This window comes from Drosophila gunungcola (assembly GCF_025200985.1).
Source record: "Drosophila gunungcola strain Sukarami chromosome 3L unlocalized genomic scaffold, Dgunungcola_SK_2 000014F, whole genome shotgun sequence".
NCBI classification, from domain to species: Eukaryota; Metazoa; Arthropoda; class Insecta; order Diptera; family Drosophilidae; genus Drosophila; species Drosophila gunungcola.
In genome coordinates this window covers 1,520,892-1,535,643 of record NW_026453182.1, presented here as the reverse complement: position 1 = coordinate 1,535,643, position 14,752 = coordinate 1,520,892, and the positions used below count along the sequence as shown (strand labels likewise).

The following is a 14,752-nucleotide window of genomic DNA, read 5'->3' as shown; positions in this document are numbered from 1 at the left end:
AGATACAATTTATTCTGTATTGAAATAAAATCTGCCAGGGTATATAAGCTATGACAAGCCTAAGTTGGTTTTCCTCCCGTTATTATTAAAATATACCTGTTTATGATGACAATATTAGGCGCGCATTTACAACGGTATTGTCACATTTAAAATTTAAGAAACAATGATTTACTTATATTTTCCATTTCTTATATTTTCAAAGAGCACTTCTAAAAAACACAGGTGTTAGGTGCTTTTTAAATCTTTTCGTATATATATGACGTACATGTATAAGTTAAGACAAATTCAAACAAACAAAACATAACTACTAAGTACACAAAACTATTGCAGTTTCTCCTTAACTCAACCACAGCTTAAATGTGATACATTTTATCCAGGCAAAGCGTAATGACCTGCATGTAGCGATCCCAAAGACACCGAGTCTCCTGATCCCTGCAAAGGATATTATATCATTTATCATTAAATTCATTAACTCTTGTTGACAAGATCTCACCTAGATATTTCAAGATCCAAGACGCTCTGCGTAATGGAGGCCAGGAACTTGTTTACTTGCTCACGATTCCAACCATTTTGACGCCAAGGATCAATCAGTTTCTCACAGAGATCGACGAACAGGTCACGCAGCTCCCGATTGCGGTGCAAATTGCAGGCAATTGTGATTAAGGCGCGCCAGTACGAGCTAAAAACAAACAGAATTACACAATGGAATGGATAATCACTTCTGAGACCTTACCGAAAGTTGCCATCCAACTCGTGAAAAGCACGCTCTAAAAGAACAGGTTTAAGGCGCATGCAGACGAGGCTAAATACAAATCAAACACTATATTAAAGCCTTTTGGGACTAAGATTCTTTCATACTGCTTAATTTCCTTTTCCTTATCCAGAAGACAACGCAATTCCCGCAAGTCCAGAAGAAACTCTTTATCCATTTCGGTATCATAGTATTCCGGGCCAGTGTGCTGCAATCAATCAATTAGTTCCACAAAAAATAGGAAGAAATAAGTAATGCCTGATAAGTGTAGGTCCAGTAGATCATTATGGCATGGGAGCAGGTCAACAAATCACTGAAACTCAGGTATTGCAGCTTCTTTTTGGTGGTTTCAAAACGCAGGCAGGCCAGGAAAACGATGCAGGCATACTTTCTGTAACATTTAAGAAGTCGATAGCTTAGCTAACGAAACTAAGTAGCGTGAAATGTGTTTCTCACTTGGCAAGATCGGTTGATATGAAGAAATGCTGCTTTATGTTGTTGGTCAGCGTGCCCGGCATTTCCTCCACGGCCTTAAATATTCGCTTCACGTTGTCAAACTGCCGTCTGTTGATGAATGACAAATAACTTAGATCTTCTGTCTATACACAATGGCCACTTTACCCACCGAACCGACTTTAGCTTGACGCACGTTTTCTCGGACACCTCATCCAGATCCTTGCGGTAGCGGGACGTCAGCTTTTTGCCGAGAATCTCACGGGCCACCACATCATCGATGGAGTAATACTTCTCGGTGATTAGGTCACGCATGTGCGGTTCCAACTGGAAACAGGATTGCTCCATAAGCTTGGTGGGTGCGTTGAGATAGAGCTCAATCAGGGAATAGGTGCGGTAGTGGTCCAGGACATCGGAGGCAATCAGATCGCTGGGAGCGCCCATGGAGTGGCCAAATCCTTTCTGTTTCAAATAGGATACTGCCTCGCTGGCTGGAAAGGCAAAACGATGGATTTACTTTATGGGCAACCAGTTGGGAGCCAGGAGCTCTGAACTTACAAGAAAACCCCTCGATCCATAGCTGGTAAATCTCTGGATCCACAAGGGTATAGTTACTTATGAAGACGTCCACATCGGCCTAAACATGAGAAGTTTTTATCAGAGGATGTGTGCATGAAAACAACAAATCGTTGCAGTTACCATTTTATTTGTAAAGTGACCGTTTGCTGGAAATGCAGTTCAATGGTGTATCGATGCTAGAGATGGCATATCGGTAAAAAATAAACCAACAATTTTTTTTTAATATATCTCTTATTTTATATTTTTAATTTTTAGACGAAGCAATTAATCAATAAATATTATTTTTTCTATTGATTCGAAGAAAAAAACGTATTCCTAGTTAGTTCAAATCGTATATGCAATATTCAAGATTGGATTTTCACGATATATAAATTTAACTTTAATATTTCAATCTGGGACAAAACTGAAAGATGATTATAAACTGAAAATAATTTGTAATGAGCCATATAGTTTTAATTCCTAAATCTCATTTCATTTTCATATCTTTAAAAACAAGTGTAGATTGTAGAAAAATGAAAGTTAAGCTTATGAATAATAAAATAATGTAATGTGACAAAGCTATTATCACGAAGCGTTAGGATAGACTCAAACTGAATAAAAACAATTTTTGATAAATTAAATTATCTTATTCCATTTCCCCGTATTTTATTGAAATATGTTATAACCTGTAGCACAAATATCAGTTAAACTTTCGAATTACGAAATCCAGTGGTGGGACAAAGCTAATAAGCAGGAAACGCTGCTATCGATACCGCCGATAGCAAGCGATAGCTGCATCGCGCATGACAACTCTAGTTATCATGAGGAAGAAGAGGAGGATATCAACTTTTAGAGACGAATTTTAGTAAAGTTTAAGCTTAAAAAATGTAAATTGCAAAGAACCAAAAGCTGTAAATAGGGCAATGCAACGAGAACGCGACCAACGCGCAATTCGCATGTGAGTGGTGAGCGCGGGAAAAACGCGGATCGCGGCGGCAGCAGCAACAACAACAGACCGACCGACCGACCGACTGTCCGTCGTCGGACGTCGAATATATATCGTATCCAATTGCAATTGTTGCAATTCGATGAACAATTCAACCGCATTAACAATATTGGCCCGAAGAATAAGTGAAAGTGAACTGGCATAACAATAATATGGAACAGGTCGACTCCTCCACCGAGCTGCACCTGAACAGGAAAGACCTGGCCGCGCTGGCCGATGATGTTGTGAAAGAAGAGGTGATATTAGAAAGCCCGGGCCATCACCATCATCATCATCACCATCAGGTAAAAAGGAGCAACAAACGAGGTGCTTTTTGGCGCTGGCTTTGGCGGGGTGGTTTGGATTGCTTTTGGCTTTGGTTCCAGACTGTTCAACTGTTCAGGTTCAGGTTCTGTATGTGAATCCGAAACCGAATCTGGCTCGACAAACCGCTCCGCTTCGCTCTGCGCAGTTGTGGAAAGTGGGTGGTGGGTGGTTGGGCGGCTGGGTGGCATGGGGGTGGCGCAACTTGCGCCCTACGAGCGCTCCATGCGACCCACTGGGCCACAGTCATCCCCCTGCCTCCTCCGCCTCCTTCCACCTCCTCCACCCACCGCATTTGTGGCGCACAAATGTTGTGTATACCGATTTTCATTTTTCCCATGCTGTGTTGTTTACTTACATTCGAATTTTCCTCTCTGATTCCTGTTCAAATCGCCACAAATTAAATCGCTAACGCCACCAATTGGCCGCTGGACACTCACCCACATACATGTGACGAACGTGGGAATATGTGCGCTATGGTAATGCAGTTGGACTCCAAGGTTCGCATGGTCACATCCTCCTCCAACGACAACAGCGGCAGCGGCGGCGCCAGTGGCGGAACGAGCGGAGCGGGCGGAGGCGGAGTGGTTTCGGTACCCGTATCCCTGCCCATCGGATCGATGATAACCGGCACCACCTTCAATGTGATCACGCCCGACCAGCTGCCCCACTTCAAGCCGATGCTGTGCGTCGACAACAATGGCTACCTGTCCGGCAGCACGGTCAGCATGGGCAACGACCTCAAGACGATCGTCATCCAGCAGCAGCAGACGCAACCGGGCGGCGGTGGTGGCGGCGCCAACAGTGCGGGCACCAACACGACCGCCACCAATACGATTGGACTGAACCACGATGGCTCCGGGAGCAATAATAGCCACGACAGCCTGGCCACCTTGGAGCACGCCGCCGGCGGAGCGAGTGGCGTTGGCGGCGGCGGTGGCGGGACGGGCGGTGGCTCCTCGGGCTGGTCGGAGAATCCGTCCACCCAGCACATGGAGGTCTTCCAGATCCGCTGCAAAACCACCTGCGCCGAGCTGTATCGCAGCAAACTGGGCTCCGGCGGCCGCGGGCGCTGCGTCAAGTACAAGGACAAGTGGCACACCCCCAGTGAATTTGAGCACGTGTGCGGCCGGGGCTCCAGTAAGGATTGGAAGCGCTCCATCAAGTACGGCGGCAAGTCGCTGCAGTCCCTCATCGACGAGGGCACGCTCACGCCGCACGCGACCAACTGCAGCTGCACGGTCTGCTGCGACGACGAAGCAGGTGAGTCAGGTGAGACGAACAACAATTATTACACACTGCGACATGGCGGACCTGTTCCCAGGTCCTCCATGGCGCCACAAGTACAGGGGGCTCGAGCACATTACGAGGGCCAGGGACAAGAATTTGATCACACTTCAATGCCCGTCTTCCCGACTTCAACTTATGACCAACTTTTTGCTACTTGCAAGGATTCTCTGGCATTATTCTGCAAGTTCCCTTTTTAATGAACTTTTAAGCAAGATAATCAAATCTAGATTAAAAGAATTATTGTTATATAGACGTGGAAAATAATACCAACCTGGAATAGCACTTCTAAAAATGATTTACACTAATTAAAAAAAAATGTTATGCAAGATCGCAAAATTTTCAGTTAACGACAACTTTATTTTTTAAATTAAATTTTCAGTTAACGACAACTTTATTTTTTTAATTAAATTTACAGTTTTAAAGAAATTTCAAAATTAAACTTAAAAGTGAGAACTAAATCAACAACATCTAAAAGGCAGTAAATATTTGTTAAAAAAAAATCATTAAATCATTACTTCAAAGATTTGTAATCCCACGGATATGTTAGCAAAAACTAGTAACTTTACATCTTGACAGGTAATTAAAAATAGCTTAAAACATTGTTATATCTTAAATAATTTAAAAAAAGTCACATAGCCTCAAATGTCTTTTAAAGTTATTAATTTGGTTGTTCGTTTTTGTTTTAATCACTTTGATCGGATCATTATTATCGAAAGAGGTGCATATAGTATTTTTCATTCGGTATTCAGATTGAACTGCCCTTGATTATGCTTTCTCCAGTTATGCCGAGCTCCATGTGCCCCACAATTGAATGTAAAACATTTGTTTAACCCCCTTACACGCTCGTTTTGCTTAGCTTCCGGCCCTGTCCGACTCTTCACGCCCTACAAGCGGCGGAAGCGGAATCAAACTGATCTCGATATGGAGCCAGGACCCAAACGCAAGCGTAATGCCCATCATAGTAACAACAACAACAGTAATACCAATAACAACAACACAAGCGGGAGTGGAGCCAACAATTGTGTAGATGTGACCGCCGCCGCTGTGGCCGCAGCAACAGCCAGCGTGGTGGACGAGAACAACATGTTCCTGGCAGACGAGAACATCACGTCCAAGGACGAGCCGTGGGCAGCACTTAACGACAGCCTGGACACCTCCACCGAGCTGGTCGACCAGTCACAGATGGGCAACACCTACGAAAGGGAAACGTTTGTGGTAAACATCAACGATGGCTCCTCCATCGCCGTCCTGGACACCAGTCAATCGATGAAGAACATCGAGCATGTCTACTGCACCATGGTCAAGGCGACCAGTGACTTTAAGCGCCTGCTCAACGACATGAAGCAGTCGTACGAGCGTCGCCTCGAGGTTCTGCAGAAGGAGCGCGATGCGGCGGTCAGTGCAATGCGTGTCCAGGTTCACGCGGACATCGACGACCCGAATATTTCCGGATCCCTGCATGGCAATGAGATCATTTCGGCCAAGAAGGTAAATGTTCATTGATTGCTGTCCACAAAACATAACCAATTAGGAAGGAATTTAAACAGTTTGTTTATTTAAAGAAATATCTAATAAAAAAAAAAACCTTAAGATGGCTTATATAATTTTTCATCTAAATCCACTCCACAAAAAAAAAAAAAATTTATGAGACAAGCTCATTTATTTTCCGCCCATTAAAATTTAAAATAACTAATAATCCTTATTTTTTTCAAATAGTGCGCCAACTGTAACCGCGAAGCATTAGCCGAGTGCTCACTGTGCCGTAAGACGCCGTACTGTTCAGAGTTCTGCCAGCGAAAGGATTGGAATGCTCATCAGGTGGAGTGCACAAGGAATCCACAAACGACAACGCAACAGGTCATGCTGTTGATCGACGATCAGTCCTAAGCAACGTAACGAATTGTACATACAAATTTTACTACTAATTAATACGATTATAGGAAGTTCCCCCTTAAGTCCTTTCTGAACGGTCCAGGCCATCCACCTGTTGTCCACTCCCAATCCCAGTCCCACTCCCCTCGATCCCCATTAGCAAGCCTACATCCTCTTAGAATTATGTCCTATATTAATGTAATTCTTAACGTACATATAACTATATAAATATATATACATTTTACTATTGAACGTAGGGCAAGCCGGCAAAAAAAAAAAACAAAAACAAGCGAAACGAAAATAAAATTAATTAAAAAAAGAGAAAAATGTAGCAAGCTAAAATCAAAGCAAGTGCAAAGGCATAGATAATTAATTAAGCTACGATTTGAAAATAACAGAAAACTAAACCGATTACTTGTAATTCAATTTAAATTAAATTAAATTAATAATAGTTGCAAAGCGCATAGCATAACTAACAAGAAACCCCAAGCATCCAAATCCCCAGCACCCCATACAAAAAAAAAAAAAACACACAATCACCCACAGTGAAAAAAACTAGAAGAACCTAAGCGAAGATAAAAAATTCTGAATTACCATACATATTCGTCTATGTATACACTTTTCATTAGACTCTAAGCGCATAGTTAAACTTTTAACATTTTACCTTTATAATTTTATGGATACTACTGCCCGTTACAAGCATCCAATAAAGATTTCAAAACAAAAACAAGCAAAAACATCCACAGTACGAAGTAAACGCAATCCGAATTCCAATTACATATATGCCCGCACAGTAATCGAACCGAAATGTAAACATATAGATGAAAATCGAAAATCAACAATTTACAGTTTGTTAGCCGTGTGTAAATGTGTCTCGTAGGGTTTTCCCCGTTCGCCCGTTTGTAAAGTTTTTTGCCTTCGCCCCCCCAGCTGATGTAACAATTCTTATAGTCTGTAGTCTTCATATGCTAATACATTTATATATGTAGTTATATATATATAATGATATCTTTAAACAACTAGCTATATATTCCGATTCACGCACACACCCGACACGTACACACAGAGAAAAACCACAGCCGAAACACACACACACACACACACACACACACACACGTTTCACTGGCGACTTGCGACATGTCGTAGATGCAAAGCAATTTACTTTCGATTTTGAGGCCCCCGCCTGAGCAAACCAATTTGAAATCTTTATTTTCATGTCTGTAATGGTTTCGGATGTTGCATTCAATTAAAACCTAACAACGCTGTTCAGCTACACTCAAAAAAACAAAACTTACCCAGAACAACAGCCACTCAAACAGAACACGAATCAAAACTTGAGCGCAAGTGCAGATAGAGAGATAGCGAGAGAAGTGCAGATGAAAAGATCAACAAAAATATATACATACATTTAAATGTACAAAGCCTACCTTTGTGTCGTGTTACTTTCTGGTTTCATCAGGCTTGTTTATTTATTTATTTTGGGTACTAAATACAATATTTTCCTATTTAGGCAAACGACCAAAGCTATTTATCAACATTGTTACTCTACTGCCAATTTTAAAAGCAATCCAAACTTGACTTTTTTAAAATTTATTTAGGAATTTGATTAAATTGAAAGTGATATACACATGGTATGTGACTTAAACTAAACAAAGGGCAAGGACATCTTTGGAGCTGCTCTAGCTCCTTTTTTGCCCGAGAAAGAGTGAATCCTTAGCTCTGTATTAAATTTAAATAGGCATCACCCGCTTTAAGCTATCCGATAAAGAACTATTTCTGGTAGTTATGCAAAACGTGTTTTAATATTTGACATAATTGACAAAAAGTTTTTAGCCGTGTTGATATACCTAAAGGTTTCTTGAAGGAATCGTAATCAAAGGCAAAATCTATAAATATTGCTTATAACATCCGCATTGCTTTGAAATTACTGTTGCTTGGCTTTGAAGAAAAGTTAAGTAAGGTTTCGGTGATTTTTTATGGTGAGCGGTAAGTAGATTTCTGTAGCAGAAATAAGAAAAATAATATAACTTTAGGAGACATTAAAAATTATTGCCGTGAAAGTAAGCTCATTAAATAAAATGGGTAACGTTTTTCGAAATAAAAGAGCAAAAAGTTTATTTGTGGGTATCACCAAAAAGGATGGGGCGAAATTGAATTTTGGCTTAAACAGGAAAAAAAGCATTATGGATTTTTTTTTCGTGTCTAAAAACAACACATACTAAATACATATATTGAAAGGCCTTCACAGTTCTTTATTATTTTTTAATAAATAAAAACTTATTGAAAAAAAGTAAACACAAAGGGAATTACTTCCGACCCCCAACCATAGATTGATAGCAAAATCCATAAGGAATTATATCAATAAAATTAACTTGTATTTGTATTTTCGGCACACTGAAACAGAAGTTCCGTAAAGCTCCAAAAATTAGCATTGGACATAGTAATAACAAGAAGACAAAAACTGTTCAACTCCGTAGTCAATACAAAATGAAGCTGTTCTTTTTTTTTATGTAACTGAAAACTCTGGGGGATATAAGAATGAAATCGGTTTCGCCTCGTTGGTTACCTTGATTTATGCCAAATAAAACAAAACTTTATATAATTTATATGTAGTTGTTAGTTATTATGCACATGTTTCATTTATTATTGCATTTCATGTTGCTGTGTAGCGTTATTATCGAATTATCAGTATGCTTACTATTATTGTATTCTATTACCAAAAATAATTTCTTAAAACTTGTTTACTCGTTTAATTTATTTATAGGTATATTATCAATTATTTTAAGTTTGCGTTCTGCAACTGCTCGGGGTAGAGTGTTTGCTATGTAATTATATTTATACTTGCCAGCGGTAACACGGTAACTTGTTCAATATTTCACTTTTTGCTCAAACTACAATTACGTGGAACTCAAAACTCCAGCGGGAAGAGCTACAGTAGAATGTTTTAAATATATATTCGTATCCGTAGGAGTGGGTGGGGAAGGTGTACATAGAACGAAACCCATATTTGAACCTACTGTTGTTTATTTTGCTGTCTAGATTTTCGTTTGTTGCTATTGGCATTAGTAACTAATTTGTGTGATAAATTTTCGATTCGTTTTTTGCGTATTTGCGATTGCGTTTTGTGTGGTTTTAGGTTTTACTATGTATTAAGACTTTGTTTCATAATAAATTGATACAAAACAAACGTATAATTAACGTGCCTAAAAGTTATAACATTTCTCAATTGACTAAATAATAAATGTATGGGTATTTTGCTGCTGCCCAATGAAGTAAACAATATATATATATAAAGAATTGCCAAATGGGTCCTTAATGGGATTCTGGTTTACAAACACAACGTTTAAACGGTTAAGGTTAGGATCGAACAAAGCCAATGGAAGGACATGGGAGGATTAGTATAGCGTTTAAACCTAACCCGAGGCGCGGGTGACGCTTTAAGCAAATCTTTTTTTTTTTACATACAATACATCGTTTGTTCGCGTTATCATATTCTTCTTTTTGTTTGGAATCACAAATGTTAGCTAGTATTTAAATACACATGTAGGTAAGACATTCAAAAAGGAGAATTGGGGTTTTCGTTTAGCGTGGAGTATGCTCTTGGTGGTGATGGTGTTAGAGAGACGACGGCTGTGGTGGTGATAAAATGGGTGGCAAAGTGCGGCAACCTTCAAGCTGCTTCTGCTCCTGCTCCGGATCTGTTTCTGATTCCTGCTTCAGCTCCTGCTCGAGTTTCACTCCAAATTTCGCACCTCGAATCGCTTGTACGTGTAGTTGATAAAGACCCAGTCCTTGGCAATCTCACCGCCCTGCGGTATGGGCGCCGATGCTGCAATGGAAAATCATTTACTTTCCGTCTACTCGTTCGGTTAGGAGTATGCTTACGTATCTCCAGCGACACATCGGGAAACTCGTCGAAGTTGGACGTATCGTCGATTGAGCGCACCTCAACGGGTATGGCTGCGGGACGTTCGCGTATGTGCTCCCAATCCACACCCCGGAAGAACGGCACTGACTTCAGATCCTCGAGACCGCGCTGGGAGCCCAGCCGGCGATCGGCCTCGCAGCAGAAGTTGATGATCGTCTCCTTGGCCTCCTCCGAGATGGGGATCTCTGGGGGAAATATCAGCGTCTCGCGCCAGTTCATCACCTTGCGGTAGGTGTCCTGTGGATTGTCCGAGCAGAATGGGGGATACCCCATCAGCATTTCGTACATGATGACTCCCAGGGACCACCAGTCGCAGGCGGGTCCATAGCCAGTCTGCAGGAATACTTCGGGTGCAATATAGTCCGGCGTTCCCACCGTGCTGTAGGCAAGGGCTCGTCGGTTTCGTTTCCATGACTCGGCACGCCTCTTCGAATCCATGGGACTGCAGGAGCCAAAAGCAAGATTACTTTAAAACCCAAAGTGTTGAAAGCCTTTCTTATCTTACCTGGCACAAGTGCCTATGAAATCCGATGGTTTCGCCTGAGACAAATCCCGATAAAAGTCTGTTCGATGTGACTTCTTTAGGCCAGTGCAAAGTCCGAAGTCAGAAAGCTGAAAAGTTCGTGTACTATTAGTAATCGTATCCGAGTGATCTGGACAAATCCCTGCTCACCTTGAGATGTCCTCGCGCATCCAGCAGCAAGTTATCTGGTTTGATATCCCTGTGTATGAAACCGAGTTTGTGAATCGAATCGATCGCCAATGCCGTCTCACTGATATAGAACTGTGTGCCTTCCTCAGATAGCGTATCCTTCTTCATCAAAAGCGTCATCATATCACCGCCAGGCAAAAACTCCATTATCAAATATAAGTTGACCTGATCCTGTGACGTCAAAAAGATTATTTAGTTCTGATTTTTTACTTATTCAAACTAAAATAAATAATGATTAAGGATACCACGAAACGTGCATAAATCTGCAGAAAATAATTTTTTTTAATGGCAGACATCCTTAAACCAAGAAGGAAACATTTTTTAGCTATACATGCCCTAAGTCCTAGTTCAATTCAAACTTTTTTCAAACTTTATATAGTTTTGTACGATATGCACAGTGTACACATAAGAAAAAAAAATCGATTGAATAATACATTTTATACTGAGAGAGAAACAAAAAAAAAAACATTGAAACGGGACAGATAAAGGGACATGTCCATGACATGCAGCTGACTAAGAATATATATGTTTTTTTTACTGTCGGAGATATCTCCTGTATAAATACGGAAAATATAAATAGATCATGGTTCATCATAACCAGTTTTTACTCTTAACTCAAAACCTTTCTGTTGTTCAACTCTGATTTATGTTATCTAACCATATGTATGTAACATGTTCATAGGTAAACAAAAATTTACTGTGGGCAGGTACGCCTGTGGCAAGAACTTTCACCGAGAAGGAGTGAAGGAAAAAAAAGAGAGAAAAACAACAACAATGACGGACCAGAAAGGGAGAGAGAGCGAGAGAGAAAGATAGACGTGACCATATGATTGGCAAGACGCTTTTGGCATTTGCACTTGTATTGGTTTATTGATTTTTTGTCCGTATTTTAACACAATTCTTTTGTTATGCGCGCTGCCCTCCGCCCCCTTTCTCCCACACAGCGTTGTTGTTGCAGCTGACGTTCGTCACTCACCTGGAAACTGTAGTACATCTTGACCACCCACTGGTGATCCGCTTCGACGAGGACATCCCGCTCGGCGCGTACATGAGCCACCTGCTCCTTTTCGAGCATGTCGGCCTTGCGCAGCACCTTCATGGCGTACACATGACCCGTGTCCTTTTTCTGAACAAGACGAACCTCGCCAAATGCGCCGCGTCCAATGACTTTCAGCGCTTCGAAGTCCTCCACGCCGAGGCGCAATCGTTTGAGCCGGAGATATTCCGTCTCCTTTTGGGCATGCTGCAGCCGCTTCTCCTGGCGCTGCGCCTCCGACAGGCTCTCGTCCTTCAGCTGCGCCTCCAGCTTCGCCAGGCGCTGCTTCCGTTCTCCATACTGCGTCACCAGGTTGCTGTAGTAGTTTTCCAACGTCACCTTGGCCTTGGTGGCCTTGTCCAGTGTGTGGTCGCTGAATCTGATCGAGGCACCGTCCGCGTCCTGCGTTCTGCTGCTCATCATCTAAGCTGGGGTTTCCGAACCTGGTTTCCGCGGTCGTGTAATTTGTGTGCCCTACTGTGTCGGTATTTTTGCCGTGTGTGTGTGGTGAGGAGTTTTTTTTCGACCGTTTCTTGCCTTTTTCCTCGGTAATTTGTTGAAATTCCTCCCTCTGCTGCTTCTTCTTTAAGTGCCATTCGCATTTGCACCCCCAACAAAGCAAAGTTGGCTGCGTTTCGGTGGGGGCTATCGATAGGTAATCGATACATTATAGTTCTTTGGGGCTTTTGGGCAAATACTAGTGCTGACAAGTAAGCTTTTATACCATTCTAGCTTGCTAGCTTTTTTAACTGACTGGAGCGTGAGTAAGGTTTTTTTAAATCTTAAATTGGCGCTTTCACCTTTTTAATTTATTGAAGTCGTATGTAAAGCTTTTGTAACTTTAAAAAAGTGTTAGATAGGTTTTACATCCCCTTGATTCCATACAAACTTAGAAAATGCATGTGATTTCCTCTCAGCTATCTTTCGCTAAAAAAAAGCTTTTTATCTCTAAAAGTTGGCAACACTTCCAGCCACCCAATTAGTAAATAAATAGAACCAACCGACTTGGCGGTGAATTTTCCATGTTAGGATTAATCCAATCAACTGACCCTAGCCATTTGGTCATTTATTGCCTGTGACAGTTCGAGACAATGACCAAAATCAGCTAATAATGGCCCGCATTACCAATATCCTGGACTTGGATCCCAGTAGTTTATTGTACATTTTCAAGCTCCTCAACTTGGAGGACCAGTTGCACTTGGCACGCTGCTGTCGCCTCTTTCGGGACGCCTTCCTCCACCTGCACCGCCACCATTTCCAGGAAGTCATCGACAAGGACACCAGTTTAAGGACTCTGGAGGATTGGCACACCTTTCTGTGGCTTTGTGGAGGTCGCATCCGTACCTTGGAGTCCCACTTCGACGATGATCATCCACTGCAACTGCTCCCGCTTATCAGTAGGCATTGCTTTCGACTGGAGGGTATCTCCATTCACAATGCAACGGTGGCCCGGGCGCAACCTTTTCTGCTGAGAATGCGATCTCTGAGGAAGGTGCATGTGCGCAACTACAAGAGCACCAGCAAGGATCTGATCCGGGCAATAAGGGTAAACCTGCCGCTCGTCACCAGCCTTAGCCTTGAAAGCTTCGATCGCCGGGAGTGTAAGGAAAACTATTTATTTTCAATTATTATAGTACCAGTAATACCCTTTTCTTCCCTCGACAGTACAAGAAGTGCGCCAATTTAGCGAGCTATTGGAACTGGGATTGTACGACGAGGTCACCGCCTCGGAGTTCGCCATCATTGTGAAACCCATGCGGCAGCTGCGTTGCCTTCAGCTGCGCAATGCTAAACGCTTTCTAAACACCAGCAACCTCAGGATGCTGGCCACTAACTGCCGAAAGCTGGAAAAGCTGACGTTCCACGACTGCGAGGCCGATCTGTTGGTCCTGCCGCAGTTTGCGAACCTCAATTACCTGCAAATCTACTGCCCTGAGGAGATGAAGACGCGTTTTTTCAAGGCACTGGCCAAGAGCCACTGCTCCACGCAGCTGGAGTACCTCATCCTGCACCGCAAGCGCTGGATTGACGAGGAACAGGCGCAGTACATCAGTGTCTTGAAGTCGCTTCGGTGGCTTGTGTGCAAACCGAGGGACGATCTCTGCGTTCGACATTTGTCGGAGTTGAGACGGCTAGAGTGCCTTTCAGTGCAGGCCGCCCGGGAAATCGGGGAAACGCAGCTATCCCTGCTTGTGACCAACAACGAGCGGTTGCGGTATCTGAACATCTGCTATTGTCTGGGCATGACAGACGCCTTCGTCCTGGAGACTCTGGGCAGTTTGTCCAGACGTGCAGTTCAGCAACCTTTAGAGCTGTTTGCCGCGGCCACTGACATCAGGCATGACATCATGGAGCGGGTGAGTAATCTACTGATAGTATACGCAAAAGTCCTTTATTTAATGCGACATTTCGGGCATTCTTTTTCAGCTGCCGCATGATTTTCCACTGAAAATGCTCTGTTTGAACTTTGAGTGCAGCGAGGGAATGACCAGCAGCGAGCACTTTTATGCCGACGAACCGGAATTCGATCGCCAAGCTGTATGAGGCCTTTTCGTCCAGCAACGAATTTTTTCTCTAATCATTACCAAAAACCCAAATTAATACTTCTTTATATGCAGCTTTATTCGTGATCTTATCACTTTAAGTGGTATATTTTTTGTTATTGCACAACGATGTATTCAACTTTTTCACTACTATATTAAAAAGTACTTTATCCTTATTTAACTATGTGTACTATTCTGTCTGAAAGTAGGTAAATGTATATTAAAGTTATTCGCAAGAAACTTTGAATCGTTTAAAAAAATTAAATGATTTTCGTTCTTTGTTGAAGGAAACTATGAATA

The 14,752-nt window shown here is 42.2% G+C and overlaps 4 protein-coding genes across 5 annotated transcripts; 2 read left to right on the top strand and 2 right to left on the bottom strand.

Moving 5' to 3' along the window:
* Window positions 1–207: 207 nt before the first annotated feature.
* Window positions 208–1,965, bottom strand: LOC128260182 (acidic fibroblast growth factor intracellular-binding protein). Its single transcript, XM_052992984.1, has 9 exons — window positions 1,904–1,965; window positions 1,763–1,841; window positions 1,377–1,695; window positions 1,208–1,315; window positions 1,010–1,142; window positions 859–959; window positions 734–802; window positions 494–679; window positions 208–432 (listed from the first exon to the last, which is right to left on the bottom strand). Exons 1-9 carry the CDS (start codon window positions 1,904–1,906, stop codon window positions 354–356), a joined length of 1,077 nt encoding a protein of 358 aa, XP_052848944.1. The 5' UTR covers window positions 1,907–1,965; the 3' UTR covers window positions 208–353.
* A 604-nt stretch (window positions 1,966–2,569) lies between these two features.
* On the top strand, window positions 2,570–6,522 carry LOC128260171 (deformed epidermal autoregulatory factor 1). 2 transcript variants are annotated; one of them, XM_052992972.1, is made up of 4 exons: window positions 2,570–3,052; window positions 3,560–4,334; window positions 5,218–5,849; window positions 6,078–6,522. In XM_052992972.1, exons 1-4 carry the CDS (start codon window positions 2,921–2,923, stop codon window positions 6,246–6,248), a joined length of 1,710 nt encoding a protein of 569 aa, XP_052848932.1. In that variant the 5' UTR covers window positions 2,570–2,920; the 3' UTR covers window positions 6,249–6,522. The 2 variants fall into 2 exon arrangements, with proteins under 2 accessions (XP_052848932.1, XP_052848930.1); XM_052992970.1 differs by having other exon boundaries at window positions 3,560–4,343.
* A 2,331-nt stretch (window positions 6,523–8,853) lies between these two features.
* LOC128260175 (serine/threonine-protein kinase tricornered) lies at window positions 8,854–12,512 on the bottom strand. Its single transcript, XM_052992976.1, has 5 exons — window positions 11,850–12,512; window positions 10,835–11,044; window positions 10,667–10,773; window positions 10,119–10,603; window positions 8,854–10,062 (listed from the first exon to the last, which is right to left on the bottom strand). Exons 1-5 carry the CDS (start codon window positions 12,330–12,332, stop codon window positions 9,968–9,970), a joined length of 1,380 nt encoding a protein of 459 aa, XP_052848936.1. The 5' UTR covers window positions 12,333–12,512; the 3' UTR covers window positions 8,854–9,967.
* A 381-nt stretch (window positions 12,513–12,893) lies between these two features.
* LOC128260177 (uncharacterized) lies at window positions 12,894–14,628 on the top strand. Its single transcript, XM_052992978.1, has 3 exons — window positions 12,894–13,510; window positions 13,575–14,266; window positions 14,337–14,628. Exons 1-3 carry the CDS (start codon window positions 13,021–13,023, stop codon window positions 14,451–14,453), a joined length of 1,299 nt encoding a protein of 432 aa, XP_052848938.1. The 5' UTR covers window positions 12,894–13,020; the 3' UTR covers window positions 14,454–14,628.
* The last annotated feature ends 124 nt before the right edge of the window (window positions 14,629–14,752 follow it).